This window comes from Lathyrus oleraceus, chromosome 7 (assembly GCF_024323335.1).
Source record: "Lathyrus oleraceus cultivar Zhongwan6 chromosome 7, CAAS_Psat_ZW6_1.0, whole genome shotgun sequence".
Lineage (NCBI taxonomy): Eukaryota > Viridiplantae > Streptophyta > Magnoliopsida > Fabales > Fabaceae > Lathyrus > Lathyrus oleraceus.
Genome location: NC_066585.1, coordinates 518,025,082 through 518,043,749, shown reverse-complemented (window position 1 = coordinate 518,043,749; position 18,668 = coordinate 518,025,082). Strand labels below are relative to the sequence as shown.

The 18,668-nt window shown below is 31.1% G+C and overlaps 1 protein-coding gene across 1 annotated transcript; it reads left to right on the top strand.

Annotated features, from left to right (window-relative positions):
• The first annotated feature begins 851 nt into the window (after positions 1 to 851).
• On the top strand, positions 852 to 3,844 carry LOC127100982 (cytochrome P450 83B1). The gene is made up of 2 exons (XM_051038294.1): positions 852 to 1,796; positions 3,134 to 3,844. Exons 1-2 carry the CDS (start codon positions 918 to 920, stop codon positions 3,734 to 3,736), a joined length of 1,482 nt encoding a protein of 493 aa, XP_050894251.1. The 5' UTR covers positions 852 to 917; the 3' UTR covers positions 3,737 to 3,844.
• Positions 3,845 to 18,668: the final 14,824 nt, after the last annotated feature.

Below are 18,668 nucleotides of genomic sequence, written 5' to 3'. Positions count from 1 at the left end.
GACATTATCTAATAATCAAAATTTTAACTTTGTAGTTAGTATCATATTTAAAAAAATAAAATTGAATCTCAATTTCTCACTATTTATTAATTATCTATCAATCTAAATCCTCAACCTATACTTAATGACTGATAGAAATTTTGAAATTATATTTCTTATTTATTATTGATAATAATTATCTACAATTTCAATTTCTAACTCAACAATTTATGTAATATTAAAAATTTTGAAAGTGGTTTTTTTATTATATTTTAGTACAGTTATTATTGCATTGTAAATGACAATCAATCAACTATTCTATTTGAATAAAAATAAATTAAATTATAAATGAAATTGTTCTATTATATATTATTCAATCATTAAAATCATTAAATTTTAAAATACAAACTAATTGATAAAATTTAGTATAATTCTTATATTATTTACAATTACATCGGTCTTTTTTATTACTCCTAAAAATTTAAGTTATTTTCAAATATCCTAATAAATTCATATAATAATTATTCAAATAAATTTACTAGAAAAATCAACTTTTTTTCAAATATATATTTATAAAACTATATATGATAATTATTCAAATATAATTATTTAAAAAATACTCATTAAATTTTTTAAATTTTTTTTGATGAAGTTGAAAATTTCATATACAGTGATATTCTAATTATTAATTACTCTTGATGCTAGATATATCTTGATCATTCTCAAGACCCAACTTACGTGATCTCATTAAAAAATGGATAATTTTTCTAAGACACCTTAGAATTCCTATATGAAATATATACACGTGTCAAAGGCGGTGCCTCATAGTTCTCTAAATGTGGACGTACATGTTAGTATACAATAGTAACACGATTTTATAACTCTTTCTCATCTCAGTAGAAAAAAAGAAAAAAACATAGCTAATATAGATTGCAACGATGTTGTTTGTTATACTACTTCTTCTTGTTATATGTCTAATTCTTCCTTTATTTTTGTTCTTCCTCAAAAATAGAACCATGCCACCTGGCCCTAAAGGTCTTCCCATAATAGGAAATCTTCATCAACTAGATATTTCGAATCTTTATCTTCAATTTTCACAATTCTCAAAAATATATGGTCCTATATTTTCACTTCAACTTGGTTTAAGACAAGCTATTGTTGTTTCCTCAGCTGAAATAGCTAAAGAAGTATTGAAAAACAATGATCTTGTGTTTTCTAATAGACCTATAGTATATGGCCAACAAAAACTATCTTACAATGGGTCAGATATTGCCTTTTCTCCATATAGTGATCATTGGAGAGAAATAAGAAAACTTTGTATTGTTCACATATTTAGTTCCAAACGTGTGTCAAGTTTTTCTTCTATAAGAAAATTTGAGGTGAAGAAAATGATTAAAAAAATATCAGGGCATGTTGATTCTTCGGTCGTTACAAATTTGAGTGAGTTATTAATTTCACTCTCAAGTACTATGATATGTAGGATTGCTTTTGGAAAAAGCTATGAAGATGAAGGACATGAGAGAAGTAGGTTTCATGAAATGTTGCATGAGTTTCAAGCTTTGCTAGCAGAATTTTTTGTTGCTGATTATATTCCATTTACGGGTTTGATTGATAAAGTGAGAGGATTGCATGGTCGTGTTGATAAAAGTTTCAAGGAGTTTGATGAGTTTTATCAAGAGATTATTGATGAACATTTGGATATAAATAGAGAACAAAATAAAGATGAAGATGTTATTGTTGATGTCTTACTCCAATTGATGAAAGAACGTTCACTTCTTTTTGATATCACTTTTGATCACATCAAAGGGGTTCTTATGGTAATATATTTTAATTCATATATATTATAATTTGATATACAGTTCGAATTTTTGTGATATTCAATATAACAAAATCTTTTTAGAGATAAAACGGATCCGTGAAGTTGTTTATGTCCGTTTTGTCTGTATTTTTTGGGTGAGATGGATTAAAAATTTAAACTTTCGTCCTCAAATATATCTATATTATTTGTTTGTTACAATCGTTTGCAAATGTAAATATTAACAAGAAATTTTATAATTTTAAGTTTTATGGAAGGTTGTATATCCGTCCCACACACTCATTTTTTGAAGAAGGGTCATAAGTTTAGTATTGTTTCTTCAATTATTTGGGTTCGAACTTCTTTGACAAGCTATTGTTGGATTTTAACTAACTTTTTGTTGATTGAACTAAGATTTGTATTCTTGAAGATGTTAAGATAGATGTATTTACATAAAAATTTAATATAACGAATAATACTAACTTGTACTCAAATTTAAGTTTTAGGGAAGATGTATATTTGTCCCGCACCCTCACTTTTTGAAGATGGGTATCATATCATCAATTATCTCAATTCGATCTGCACTTTTATAAGTTTTTGTTGAGTGGATTTTAACCAACCTTAACAACTAATCTTTTGTTGGTTGAATTAAGATTTACACATATAAATTAATATATTAAATTCTTGAAAATGTTAAGATACTTATAGTTGACATAAAAATTTAATATAATAATACAAATAATTCTAACTTGTGCCTAAAATTTGTATTAGAAGAATAATTAAAAAATAATTACTTCAAATAAATATTTTTTTATTTAATTATTAATTTGTGTCTGTAAAACAAAATTAGCATTACCCTAACAATATAATTAAAATTATTAAATTTATTTATTTAAATAGACTACTAGGTTTAAAAGACATTTTTTTTATGGTTGTATGGTTAAATCAGTTAGGTTAGTTTGTAGCCTTTTTATCTTGCTAATTTATTTCACCGATAATTATAAAAAGATACTCAAATATATCAAAAAATAGATATAATATATTTTTAAGTTTATATTTAAAATTAAATTTTAAATAAATTACATTTATATGTATTTTTCAAGTAAAGAAAATATCTAATTTTTTTTGAAAAATTGATAATTGAGTCTGACTGGCTTGATGTAATATTCAAAACTATCAACCACAAAATACGTGTGTGGGATATCTTTTCATGAAAGAAAAGTATTATGCAAATTCTGTTTCACTGATTATTATTTTATTTTTATTGTGATTCTATAATTTTCAATAATTGATTTCTTACAATAAACATTGTTTAAAAAATTTATTGTAAGATAATTTTAATGGCTCATTTCTTTGTAGAACATGCTTGTTGCTGCAACAGATACCACATCAGCCACATCAGTTTGGGCTATGACCGCTCTAATAAAAAATCCAAGGGTGATGAAAAAAGTACAAGAAGAAATTAGAAATTCAGAATCTAAAAAAGATTTTTTAGAAGAAGATGATATTCAGAATTTTTATTATTTAAAAGCAGTGATTAAAGAGACACTAAGATTGTACCTACCAGCCCCATTGCTTGTGTCAAGAGAATCAAGAGAAAAATGCACTATAGGTGGCTACAATATTCCAGCCAAGACAATATTGTATGTGAATGCTTGGGCTATTCAAAGAGATCATAATGTTTGGAAAAATCCAGAGGAATTTTATCCTGAGAGATTCTTAGAAAGTTCTATAAATTTTCTTGGAAAAGATTTTGAGCTAATACCGTTTGGAGCTGGTCGAAGAATTTGCCCCGGTATATCTATGGCAGCTGCATCATTGGAACTTATTCTTGCTAATCTTTTATATTCCTTTGATTGGAAATTGCCAGATGGATTGATGGAGGAAGATATTGATACACAAATGTTGCCAGGAATCACTCAACATAAGAAAAATCCTCTTCGCCTTGTTGCCTATAAGTAGATGTATAATTTTTAGTATTATCTTGGTTTCTTGTTTAATAAGTTATGTTTCTAAGTCTTATATTTTTGGTTTGTTACTATTGAATTTAGTCAATTTTCTTTTTTTAAATATATTTCCTTTGTAATTTTTATTTTCAAAAGTTGTTTTTTTCATTATTGAAATTCTAGACTATTCTTCTTCTTCTCCACTTTGTTATCTTAATAATCAATATTGTTAGACGATAGTATCGATTTAGAAGGGGGTTTGAATAGATCGGTATATGAAAATTATGGCGTTTTTTAAAATTGTTTTTAAAGGTTGCGAAAGCTCCCTAGACCACGATCGTCTAAACGATCCATTATTGGAAAAATCGGATATGCGTGAACCTAATGGAATGACTAAAATAAAGCTAATCAATGACAGTCTTAATCAATCGATCAAATAAACAAATCCTTGATATAGCTACCACCAATGATGAATTAAAACAATGAGAGAACAAGCAAAATATTGATAAACTTGTGTGAAATTAATTTTAGCAAATACTTGGTGTGCACACTACACCAAGTCTTAATTTCATTAGAATTGATTGTGCAGAATTTTCCTTAGTTACAACCAAAGTGATTGCAACAATTTATCAAACAACTTTAATGCACAACAATTAAGAGGGATGAAGTTACCAATTAATTTCACACAAGATTCAATTTATGTAGAAATTAAAGAGTTGGAGAAAGAGAGAACAACAACAAATTTGTTTAGGCAGTTCCCCTTTCGTCCTCACTTCGGGTACGTCTGCCCTCAATTATAAGTGTTGTTGTAGATCCTGTTCACTTCTCTCCCCTTGGTTCGAGTTTAACCAAGTGCTTCAAATGTTCCGAACAAACCTCCAATTGTAGCTACCTTATTGAAAGAACTCCAAGTTCGCCAAAACTCTAACTCGGCTGATTTCGATCGCAACACGCCTTAACCCGAACCTTTCTTCACAATCCTCCGATTACCGTTACTTGTTCGAATGAATCCACCGTTCTTTAAACCTTTCACTGGGCTGAATCTATGAAGGAAAGATTTGTGCAAAAAACCCTCAATCTTAGAGAACAAAACCCTAAGATTTTATTCAAGAAAAACCCACTAAAAACCTCTACTCAAAACAAGATACACAATCCTATTGTGACGTTATCACCACAACAATGCATTATAATTAACAAAAATTGTTATGTGTAGTTGTTAAAACATGCAATGAAGAATGAATATGAAGAGGAACTTTAGGGTATATCTTTCACTTTTCTTATTTTTTGATGAAAATGAGACTCAAGAATATATATATATATATATATATATATATATATATATATATATATATATATTATATATATATATATATATATATATATATATATATATATATATATATATGGACCAAGTGAAAAACACAGCAGAACTTTTAGCAAAAATACACAGCAAAAAAATGAGTGAAATCAACGATCATTCGACCTGTTCACACTGGGGACTCGACTTGTTCAGACCTGCAGCAACACAATTCAAATAAAATAGGTTATGAGTTGACCGCAACAGGGAGACGAGTCGACTCATCTTGTTTTTCCTGGTATGAGTCGACATATGACTCGACCTATTCAGACCCGCAGTAACACAATTCAAATAAAACAGGTTATGAGTCGACCACAACAGGGAGATGAGTCGACTCATCTTATTTTTCCAGAAATGAGTCGACCTATGACTCGACCTGGTTAGACCCGTGAGTTACAAAGAAAATGACATGCATGAATGATTCGACCGCTCCAAGGCATGAGTCGACTCAAAGATTTTAAATGGTCAAAAATCAGTTTTTAAGATGTATTTTGGTCAATCCAAACCATTCTCTTATGGATCTAAGGTATCAACAATGATCAAGTGCAATACTGACATATATGAGATGCTCCTTTATGATAAAGACATTGAATTGATACTTTGAGCATGTTAAAGAATGAATGCACTATACGATATGATGACACCATCCAAAGTACACAGTATGAGCTACTAAAAGGTTTGACATTATTAAAACAAGGACTAAGAACCTTTGCCCTCACACACTCCCCATTTTTTATGATGGAAAACCGTGGCACAATCTTTCATATATCACATACTTTGATAGACATCCTCCCCCTGATTTTATGCATTCCTTTGAAAAAAATCTGCTATCATAATCATAAGTTTTATTTCCATTGCTTCTCCCCCTTTGACAACATCAAAAAGAGACAAGGACAAGGTCAACCAGAATCAAAATATATTCATAAGCATGTAATCAACCACTTTGCAACAGATTAACATCAACAACCATTCACATAAAATGAAGTTAATGTAAGAAATATAATCATAAATAAGACACGGAACTAGAAAAAGAAATTTAGTACACTACATAGCCAAATATGTTTAACATAAGTTGCAAGACAAATAAACTAAACATAATAACATGCAAACATGAAATGCAACACTGGTCCTAATGATGAATGCATGTTAAATATGATTCCTAAGCAAGTTTAAACATATTTCAAGAATAAAAATGGATTAAGCTTAGACCAAACTATAAAATAAACATAAAGAAAGTGAATTATATAGAACAAGTACATACATATATAAAGATCAAGATATTTCAAATAGATAGGAACAATATTACCTCCAATGACGATAAACGATGAATGCCCTCACATAGCTCGCACTTATCAATGTGATTAATAAGAGAATAGACAATCATAGATATAGATCAAGCATCATATATAAATTTAAAAGCGACCCGAGATATCGAGAACACCAAGTTCCCTACGGATGTAGAATAAAGTTTCTATCGCAAGTGGTTTTATGAAAATATCGGCAAGTTGATTTTTGCTATCAACGTGCTCGAAAATGACATCACCTTTCTCAACATGATCCCTAAGGAAGTGATGCCGAATTTCAATATGTTTAGTGCGTGAATGTAATATAGGATTTTTGGTTAGATTAATGGCACTTATATTATCACACAAAATGGGAATACGTTCAAGTTGAACATTGAAGTCGAGTAATTATTATTTGAGCCATAAGATTTGGGCACAACAACTACCGGCTGCAACGTATTCCTCCTCGGTTGTTGACAAAGCAACATAAACTTTCTTTTTACTGTGCTAGCTAACTAAATAATTTGAATAAAAATGACAAGTATCACTAGTACTTTTCCTATTCGATTTGCAACCAGCAAAGTCGGAATCAGAGTAACCAACCAAAGAATAATCACTTCCCTTAGAAAACCAAAGCCCATACTTTGAAGTACCATAAAGGTATCTAAGCATGCGCTTGACGACCATTAAGTGTGATTCTTTGGGACATGATTGATACCTAGCACACATACATACACTAAACATAATATTTGGACAAGACGCGGTAAGATAGAGGAGGGAACCTATCATACCTCTATACCTTTTTATATCTACGGTCATTTTATTTTCATCTCGGTCCATATTTACCGCAGTAGGCATTGGAGTGTCAATTACTTTGGAGTTTGCCATATCAAAGCGCTTGAGTAACTCATTGCAGTACTTCATTTGGCTCACAAAAGTTCCTTCTTCAAGTTGCTTGATTTGAAGTTCGAGGAAGTAATTTAACTCCCCCATCATGCTCATTTCAAGTTCTCCTTGCATCAAATTAGAGAATTCCTTGACCAAATTTATGTTAGTAGATCCAAAAATAATGTCATCTTCTCTTGAACTGATTAAGTTCCTGTTGCATTGCTAAAAATGAATGTTCATCGAGTAATGCGTTTTTGGAGTTTTTAGACTCAATTTGAGAGACGAAAGTGAAATGATAACAAAAGTTACTTATCCTTTACCGTGTGGTGACTCCATTTGAGATATCTCCTAGAATATTATCGATGGGATGATCCTTAGAAGATTTCCATTCCAAAGGAGTATCATTGTTATTAATTGGATAATCCCCCTCTTTCTTTTCAGATACATGATTTGGCTCCTCCACAACCTTTTCCGGATTGTGTTCAACACTCTTTTCTTTTTGAAATTTTATTATATTTTCCGAAGGAACACCTACACCATCAACAAAAATACCTTATCCGAAAATTTTCGGATAAGATTCATCAAAGGAAACATGCACAGATTCTTCAATGATATGTAATCTTTTGTTGTATATCTTATATGCTTTACTAGATTGAGAGTATCCGATAAAGATACTTTCATCGACTTTTGAGTCAAATTTACCAAGGTTTTCTTTACCATTATTTAACACAAAGCATTCACATCCAAAGACATGAAAATGTGAAACATTAGGTTTCTTTCCCTTTAACAATTCATAAGGAGTTTTGTTGAGAATAGGACGAATGAGTATCCTATTCAATACATAACAAGCCGTATTTATGGCATCGGCCCAAGAATATTTAGAAAGCCCATTTTCATTGATCATAGTCCTTACAAGCTCTTCTAAAACTTGGTTTTTACATTCCAATACTCCATTTTGTTATGGAGTTCTTAGAGCGGAAAAGTTTTGATCAATGCCATTTGTTTCACAAAATTCCTCAAAGAGGTGGTTTTCAAATTCACCCCCATGATCACTTCGGATAGTAACTATGCTAGTGTTCAATTTGTTTTGAGAAATCTTGGCAAACTTTTCAAAGGCGGAAAAAGTGTCACTTTTACTTGCTAAGAAAATGGTCCAACAAAATCTAGAGTAGTCATCTACAATAACAAAACCATAGTAGTTTCCACCTAGACTTTTAATTCTAGATGGCCCAAAAAGGTCTGTATGGAGAAGTTCAAGGGGTCTCGTTGTAGAAACAATATTTTTAGATTTAAAAGAGATCCTTGTTTGCTTTACCATTTGGAACGCATCACATAAGTGATCTTTTGAAAATTTGATTTTGGGTAGACCATCTACTAAATCTTTTGCAACTACTTTATTTAGAAAGTCAAAGTTGACATGTGCTAATCGCGTATGCCAAAGTCAAAAGTCTCCACTCATGGAGACAAGACATTTAGCGCTAGTCAAAGATAAATCATTCAAGTCAAACATGTATACGTTATTTACCCTCAAGCCCTTAAACACATCATTCTTTTTATCATTATGTTCAATCATGCAATAATCTTTTGAAAATGATACTTTATATCCTTTGTTGCATAATTGGATAATGCTAATAAGATTTTGCTTAAGGCTTCAACTAAAAGGACATCTGAGATAGTAGTAGAAGAGGGATTGTATACACTACCTTTTCCGAGTATAGCTCCCTTGTTATTATCATCGTAGGTTACAAATCCTTTATTCTTAGCCAGAAAGTCAGAGAACAAGTAAATGTCACCCGTCATATGCATTGTAATCGATTATGCTTAGAATAGGTAATCAATTAACTTTGTGTGTACTTAGGAAAATTCAAAGTTTAACAATGACACTTTTTTTCATTTTGAAAATAATGCATAAATTGATTTTGATTATCTAAGGTCTATATCATACAAACATATTATACATTAGCTTATCTTGATAAAAATCCAAATGTCATAGCTTGATCAAATTAATTCCTTTAAACCATATCTTTGAATCATCATGGCTAAGAGGCTTTGAACTTGAATTGAAACACTTATTTCAGTGTTGAATCATTTTCTTCTTATATAAATTTGTCTTTATCAAAACATATTTATAAGAGACTTGTCTTCACAATAACCCCCTTTTTGATGATGAAAAATATTTGATGATGGTGGATTTTCGAAAAATCTCCCCATAGATTGATCATCTCCCCCTTAGGTCATGTCCATTTGAAATCCTTTGGGCTAATCAACTTTTATACCTAGTGAAATCGAAACAAGGAAATAACAAGTATATAAATCCTTCTCCCCCTTTAGACATTATAAAAAAAAAGGAAAAGATGGGTGAAATATGAAAGTATAAACACATACAAGATTCAATTACACATACGAAAATTTAAATGTAAGATGACTTATCTTATTTACAATACTATCATATGAAGTCAAAGTTTATATCAATGTTGATGCTTCTTCAAAACATATTTCATTCCATGAAACATTTAGAATTAGCATATTATATGGTCTTGTATATCTAAATATCAATCTTGATTTGACAATACTAGTATATGATCTTCTAGTATCATACATGCTCACCATAAGGAACACCATACTTCCTCATGTAGAAAGCATTTTAAGTCTACCATTTGCATTACAATAGAAATAAGTAGATCTAAAAACATGATTCCTTTTATTGACAGAGAAATTATTTCTATCAAAAAGCTTTTTTTGATGATATGCTCTTTCTTTGATTCCTTATTGATGAATTTGGTAGTAACATTTACGAAGATAGTTTTACTTGTACTATGTTTATCAAAATTAGAAAAGTCAAGTCTACATTTATTATTTGAAAATATTTTACTACTCAAAAAATTATCCAAGCCAATTTTCCCTTTTTAATATTTCACAATGACTTGGTTTAATTTCATAATATTTGACTCAAAAGATGAACAATTATTGCATGCTAAATTTTTGATTAAGTCTAACTTCACTTTTGTGATATTAGCCCCACTTTCTTGATTTTTAAATGGTTATTTTTTTGTTTTAAATTTTTTCTAGAAAGTTTCAAAAATTAATCATGTAACTCATGAAAATAACTTTGTCATTCATCATATGAAGGTGTATCATCAATTTCATAATCACAAACCTCATGTTCTTCATGACTTGAATGATGTGATGCCATCGATGCCTTGTTTTCATGATCTTCACCTAAAGATGATATTATTACATTGTCATCCCATGCTACATATCTTTCTTTGTCCTTTTATCTTTCTTGATCTTGAACTTATTCTTATTTTGGATTATAGGGCATACAACTTTGGCATGTCCTCTTTTTCCATATTCAAAGCAATTAACGTTTCTTCTTGGTTCTTCTTTAAGACCCATTTCCTTTGTCCTTTCTTTTTTCAAGAAATTTTCAAATCTCTTGATTAGATCATCATCTTCATTATTATTAGTGGACTCATCCTCTTGATTACTATCATTATTTTTTACTTTAATATTTAAAGAAATATATTTGTAATTATTTACTTGAACTTCATGCTTTTCCAATCTTTCAAATTCTATCTCATGCTCTTGGAGTTAGAAGTCATTTGGGATAGGCTCTTCTTTTATGATATCCCCGTCACTTTTGATTTCCATTACTTGGTCAAATATATAAGAATTTTAAGATTGATATCATCATTAGAAAAAGTATTACGAAGCACCATTAAGTGGTTATTCAAGTTTGCGAATCTTTTCTGTCAGTCAAGCATTGATTCTCGGGGATGCATCTTGAACATTTAGTATTCCTGAGATGATTTGTCCAATTTTGATGTTTTCACGTCCATGGTTCCTTGATGAATGACTTTTAATGTATCTCATATTTCTTTCAATGTTTTATATTGAGAGAAACGAAAGAACTCATCCATTTCAAGTATTGGTTGAAGCATGTTCTTTGCTTTCTTGTCATAGAGTATTTTTTTCTTATCATCTTCACTTTAGGCACTTTTGATCTTGGATGTACCAACGCCATTGAAAACACTTATGGGAACATACATACCATTTTCTACAGCATCCCAAATATCATTGCCTTGTTCCTCAAGATATGCCTGCATGCGAATTTTTCAAAAATCATAGTATTCTCCAACAAAGCAAGGAGGCTTGTTGTTACTACCACCATCTCTATAAATCGAATTTGCGGAAGACATTCTATAGAGCTATGGAGAATGTTACTTATAACATGTTATGATTCCAATTGTATGTATTAAGTGTAAAACCTAAGAGGGGTGAATTAGATTTAATGATATTTTTACATATTTTAAGCACTTTTTTGTTTCTTGTAATTTTTTGGAATTATGAACAGATGAATAAATGAGAAATAGGAAAGTAAAGTATAATAAAGTAAATTAACACAAGGACTTACACTAGTTCCCCTTATCAACTAATGATACATCTAGTCCCCCACACTCGTGAGAGATTTCACTATGTTATAAACGTTACAGCCGATCCACCAGACACTTTTAACTTTCTATCAAAATTACAAAGTCCAAGAGAAAGAATCACACTTTCTCTCTAATATTCTTGTTATCAACAACCTGATAAACAAGTTATAAAATACCGACAGTAACAATAATTTTGAATTGCAAAATATAAGTGCACAAAAATTTGGTAACATGACAAAATTCTAACAATGTTCTTCTCTTTCCTAAACAATATGATCAAATGATATATAACTCAAGTGCTTATAGGATAAGATAAAACTTTTTATATGATATGAAAATTATGCAATTAAAAGTTTTTCTTGACATATTGTTAACACAATAAAATATATCAGGAAAGAGGTGATTTTAAATTTAAAAATGAAATTTTTGGAAAATGATTATGAATAATTTCCATTATTATGAAAGGTTTAGAGATGAATAGAGGTGACCAAATAATGCATTGTTATTTTTTCACTTGAAACAGAGGTTAATCGATTAACAATAGGGGGGTTAATTGATTATCCTAGCTTTAACCTACAAAAATGATTATGAATAATTTCCATGATTTATGTATTTTTTTTATGTAATAGCCATATCTTAAATCGTAAGAAAGCTTGCATTGCAAGTTATGAAGTAAGATGTAAAGGCAATGACTTCACACACACACACACACTTATTTGAATGATCACAAAGCCTTTTACAAAGCTTTTGTTTTGTTTTTTAGGGAAACCCGGTAAAACCTCTGTTTATTTTTTGAAATCATCTTGATAAAATCTTACGTTTGGTTAATGTGTTTAGCCAGGTGTTAGAAACTCTCGTTGGTTCAAGATTGTATTGGTGTCAGTATCATGTGTTTGGTTGGGAGGTATCTGCTATTAAAACTCATTTGATTTGAAGGATAACTATTGTAAATCTCTAATCTTCTTGTAAGGGGGTTTGTGGGCACGACTGATAAAAAAACTCACATTATGGTAGAAAATCTCAAGAAGAAATTCTTGGGGAGAGGAGTCGGACAAGTGGTTATGTATAACCTCTATAAATCTATGTTGCATCTTTATTTTCCCTTATCTTTTTACTTTTAATTTATTTATTTACTTACGGTATATTTTCCTTTATACTCTAATTTTTTTATTCCACTATTTATTTCTTGTTTGTTTTACAAACTTGTTTTAAATTTTGATCGTGTCAAAGATTTTTTATTTGAACATCATTTTATAAACAAACACAATTCACCTATTCCATTATGTTTGGGGTCACATGTTCACAAGTGGTATCAGAGCCTAAAAATTGTTTAAGGATTTATCATCTTAGGAGGAAGATGATGATTCCAAACACTTCTACTTTAAATAAATGCCTTTTCACAAATACACAACCACCATTTAATGGCGAAAGTATTGCATTATGGAAAGTGATATTTGAAAGTTTTATAAAATGAAATGATTTTGAAATGAGGGATGTTTTACTCAATTTTCCATTTATTCTTACTTTCACCTTTAATGATAATGTAGTTAATAAACCTGATTTTCATTGGACCAAAGAGACAAAACAAATATAAAATTGGTTTAAAATCAAAAATCTTTTGATAAATGCTTTAAGTTTCAATGAATTTTATTACGTAATTAAATGTGATTCCACCAAGGAACTGTTGGACACTCTTAAGATGATTCATGGATTTTTCCAAGGGTCGAGCCAGAGATGATGAACACGCTAATCTAAGTTGAAATTCCAAATGAATATGAGAGTCATTCTCATAGATGGTACTCAACAATTAAAATTCTTGGAGGTTATATTAAAAGTTTTTTATCTAACAAGTATCTAAGAATTAAGAGTTTGAATAAAAAATCTAATCAAATCCTCAATTCAAAAGATATTAGTGTCTTTGTTGTGTGTAAGTAAGAATCTAGAGAGGAAGCAATCATCAAGAAACTCAAGGAGTTTATTCATCTTTTCAAGGAAAAAGAAGAAATATCAAACATTCTCAAAAGATCTTCATCTTCCTCATCATTGTCATCTCATAAAGATGAATACTCAAAGATAAAACTCAAAATCAACACCAGTAGAATCTTGTGAACGAATGATCTCGATAGATGAACGATCATTTGAAGAGTCATCATCTAACAAAAAATGATGAAGAATCATAATGCACTAGAAGTTTTGAAGAATCTTCATCAAACTAAATTATAAATGATGAAGAAACATTAGTATTAATAATCCTTGAGGAACCAGCGTCCAAAAGTTCTGAAGAGTCAACTTCTGGAAGAATGTCCAGAGATCCCTTGTATAAAGTATTTTGTGAAGAAGAGGTAAATAGAAAAGATGAATTAATGGAGGAAACATCAAGATACTCACGTAGAGATTCATGCAAATATGTTTTCAAGAATATACCTAACAATACTTATGAGGACTCTTATGAAGAATAAACAAAGGAAGAAGATCATGAGTGCCTCAAAGCTTTGAGAGAAGTTTTCTAAGAGTAAATATAATTTTGATTTAATTATTTCTAATCAAAGGGCTTCATTTAATAAACATGGAAAATGTTATAAACCTAATAGATCGTTTAAAATATTTGCCATGATAGAAATAAATCTAGTAATCTAATCCTTTGTTGTAATTTTTGTAATAAGCTCGTCCATTTAGAGCCTTATTGTCATGCAAAGAAAAATGATCTAAGGGTAATAAATGTAGACCTCTTATAACCATTAATGCACCAAGAACAAAAAATATTTGGCTACCAAATGTGAAAATTCTTTGTAGGACTGTTGTGTAGCTTTGAAAAAACTTAATGAAAATTTGATATAGCGGTGCAAAGTAGTTATATATTCTAAGTATACAAAGTTTTTGGTGGTGTTTGATGACCTTCACAAATATTGATCAAGATTTTGGCATTTAAGGTGGTTCTCAACGGTCATTATTGACCAAGTAGTTTGTTGAAATTGATGGTGATGCTCAATGGACGTGATTGACCAAGTTGTTTTGTCTAGAATTAATAATGGTGCTCAACAATGGTAATGGTCTTGGTTGATTTAGATTGGGGATCTTTGATGATTATGGTACTCTTGAGTATGTTTTAGGCAAGTCTCATATCAATGTTCGTTAAGATGGAATTTCAACAATGCTTTGTCATTCCCTCCCGGGGGGTGTCTTAAGATATCTTGATATTTTTGAGGTAAAACACTTGGTAGAACTGGAATTTCATGCTTAGTGAATATTATTGTATCACTAACATAATTTTTGTTTGAGTTAAATATGATTTTAGTAAGCTTTCCATGCAAAGAATTGAAATATCTAGCCAAGGGGTGCAACGCTGAAGAATAAGGGTGCCAAACGATATTAACTACCTGTCATACCTTAATTTTATTTGGGCATTTCAAAACTTCTATGCATCCGATTTTATTTTACTTTGCATCACCTGCATAGAATAACATGTATTTCATCATGCATAATGCCTAAAATGTCGACCAAAATAAAATTTTGGTTCTACAGACAGACCAATTGAATCGTTTCTCAAATGTACGTAAAATTATTAGGTGAAAAATTTAAAGATTGGGTTTGCAGATGTCAATTTTGATGATCTACGGTTCACGTAGTTTAAGCTAGTTTGCTCATTTTATTTTTTTGACTCCTTTTTCGATCGTATTTTGACCAACTTAAGCTTTTTTAACCAGTCTTTTTTATTTTAAAATTTGATCAAATCCTATATGTTTTCCAGAAATTTATTTTGCCCTGATCATTTTAGTGCATTCATTTCTTTATCATTTTATTTTTACTTTTTAGTTAAAATAATTAGTATAATTAATTAATATTATTTTAGTATTTATTTTGAGTTTTTGTTGCTTTTTCATTTCTCGATTTAATTATTGAAACCTTTTTAAAAAAATAATAAAAATTAATTAATTAAATAAAATAAAAAGAAGAAATATAAGAATTAAAAGATAATAATGAAGAAAGAGTTTAAGAAATCGGAAGCTGCCTTCCACCATGATCCATTCACACGTTGATAGCAAAATGGGAAAGGACCACTTCTATATTGGGTTGCATCGACATCACCTGAATCTGAATCTTTCGACTGTTGTAATTTGGGCTCAGCTGGATTCTAATTTGGGTTGCAATCTTGCATCTCAAATCTCTTGAGTATTTCGCTTGCATACCTTCTTTGATGCATCATCAAACCTCTACCACTCTTGTAGAATTCGATGCTAAGGAAGTATGAGATGTCACCCAGATTTGACATTTTGAATTCCTTGTTGAGATCACCTTTGAAGTCTTCGATCTACTTCTTGTAGCTACTTGTTATCAACAACTCATCAACATAGAGACATAGTATAAGCAATTCACTCTTGCTTCTTCTTACACATACTCCATGTTCATTTTTGCACTTCAAAAATTCCTTCTCCCTTAGAAAGCCATCTATCTTCATGTTCCAAGCTCTTGGAGCTTGTTTAAGTCCGTACAGGGATTTATGCAGCTTGTACACCTTTCTTTCTTCGCCTTGTTTCACAATCTCAGCTGGTTGTGCAACATAAACTTCTTATTCTAATGGGCCATTCAGGAATGCATATTTTACATCCATCTGACACATCTTCCAGTTGCTCATGTTTGCTAGACCAAAAACCAACATGATTGTTTCGATCCTAGCAACAGGTGCAAAAACTTTGTCGAAGTCGATTCCTTGTTTCTGAAGAAATCCTTTCGTCGCAAGTCTCATCTTGTGTCTAGTCACTTCTCCTTTGGGATTCAACTTCACCTTATATAGCCACTTCATATCGATTTCCTTCTTATCTTGGGGAAATTCAACAAGTGACCAAGTGTTGTTGACTTTGATTGACTTCAGTTCTTCGTTCATTGCTTTCAAACAATTTGAATCTTTCAATGCCTCAGCTGCATTGACTGGTTCAACATCTGCGTAGAAAGCATAGTGTATCAGCTCACCTTTTTCATTGACCATATAATATGATGTAATCACACATTCTTGTAACCTTGCAGGAATGTGTCTTGTTCTTTGGGGTATGGTTGTGCCTGCTTCACCTCTGACTTCTTGTCGAACTTCTCTTTCGACTTCACTAGCTGGTTCATCACATAAGACTCTCACTGAATCCTTATTAACATTCTCAGTCGAATCCCATTCCTTAAGCTCATCTATGACCACTTCCTTGCTGATCACAATTTGCTTCTTCATTGGGTCGAATAACTTGTATCCTCTAGTCAAATGATATCCTATTAGGATCATCTGACTCGACTTATCATCAAGTTTTCTTCTCAACTGATCTGGCACATGTCTATGTGCTATATATCTAAACACCTTCAGATGATTCAAGCTAGGCTTGACACTAGACCAACATTCTTCTTGGTGTGATTCCTTCTAGCTTCTTCATCGGACATCTGTTCAGGATATATGTTGTAGTCGACACAGCTTCTCCCCATGATTCTTTGGGTAAATGCTTGCCTTTAAACATACTTCTCACCATATTCATGATGGTCATATTCTTCCTTTCTGCGACTCCATTCTGCTGTGGAATATAGGGTGGCGCCACCTCATGCATAATCCCTTCTTTCACACATAATGCGTCGAAGTCTTTCGACACATATTCTCCACCACCACTGGTCCTCAGAATCTTGATCTTTCAACCACTTTATCTTTCGACCATAGATTTAAACTTGGAAAATACCTCAATCCCTTCACTTTTCTTCTTGATCAAGTAAATCCACAGTTTTTGACTGAAATCATCTATGAATGTAACAAAGTATTTGTTACCTCTAATCTAATCCACCTGGATAGGACTACATACATCAGAGTATATGACTTCAAGAATTTCCTTCAACCTACTTCCTGTATCCTTACTGAAGTTATTCTTATGCTGCTTCACCTGCACACATTCTTCACACAGTTCATTTGGAATGTTGATTTATGGTAATCCTGAAACCATATTTCTTCTCTTCAAATCTCTGATGTATTTGGAGACAACGACCTCAAGATCTTTCCGACAATAGATCTTGATGTCAACACTTATCCACATACCTTGATTTGATTCACCAATTTCGTGACCTTGGTGAAGAAATCAGTTATGCTTTCATTGTCTTCCATCTGAAGCAATTCATACGTCCTTTTGTGAGTTTGTAACCTCACCTCTGTCACCTTCTCTGCGCCTCCAAACGGCTTCTCCAGAATTTCCCATGCTTTTTTCGCTGACTCTACATCACTAACATTTTCAAAGTAATTTGCATAAACACATTGATGGATTATAAAGAGATTTTTATAATCTTTCTTCTTTAATTCTTTATGTGCATCTCGTTCTTGATCCGTCGCGTTTTCTACAAGCGTTATTACTCCTTCCTTCACAATATCTCAGAGATCTTGATAACAGAGCACAACCTTTATCTGTTTGCACCAATTCTCATAATTGTTATTCTTGAGAATTGGAAGATTCGCTGGAAAATGCCCGTTTGGATGATTCATTGCCATCGTGATTTTCTTCCCACGAAACTCTTAAACTGAAGCTCTTGATACCAGATGTTGGAAATCCACCACAATCTATGGAGAATTTCTATCAATCTTGATGAACAAGATTGTTATCACCCACATAATGACAATGAAAAGAAAAGAACAATGGAGAAAGAAAAGAAAGAACAATGGAGAAGAAAAATATTTTCTGCATAGTTTCTCTCTACCCACAACCTGTGGAAAACTTCTTTATTCACTTTGCAACTGCAAAATTATGTGAATACAATATTATAAATACAATATTACAAGAATAAGGGTTACTCCCTCTATTTATAGGTTTAGGTTAGCTAGCTCACTAAGCCAAAGCCAAAAACTATAAAAGGTCAAAATAGTTAACACTACTAAAAATAGGCCTAAGTCGAAATCATGTGTGACGTAACATGCTTCGACACTTCGACATACTAATACAACACAACACACTAGGTGGTTCAACGCTTTCTTGCTTCTGT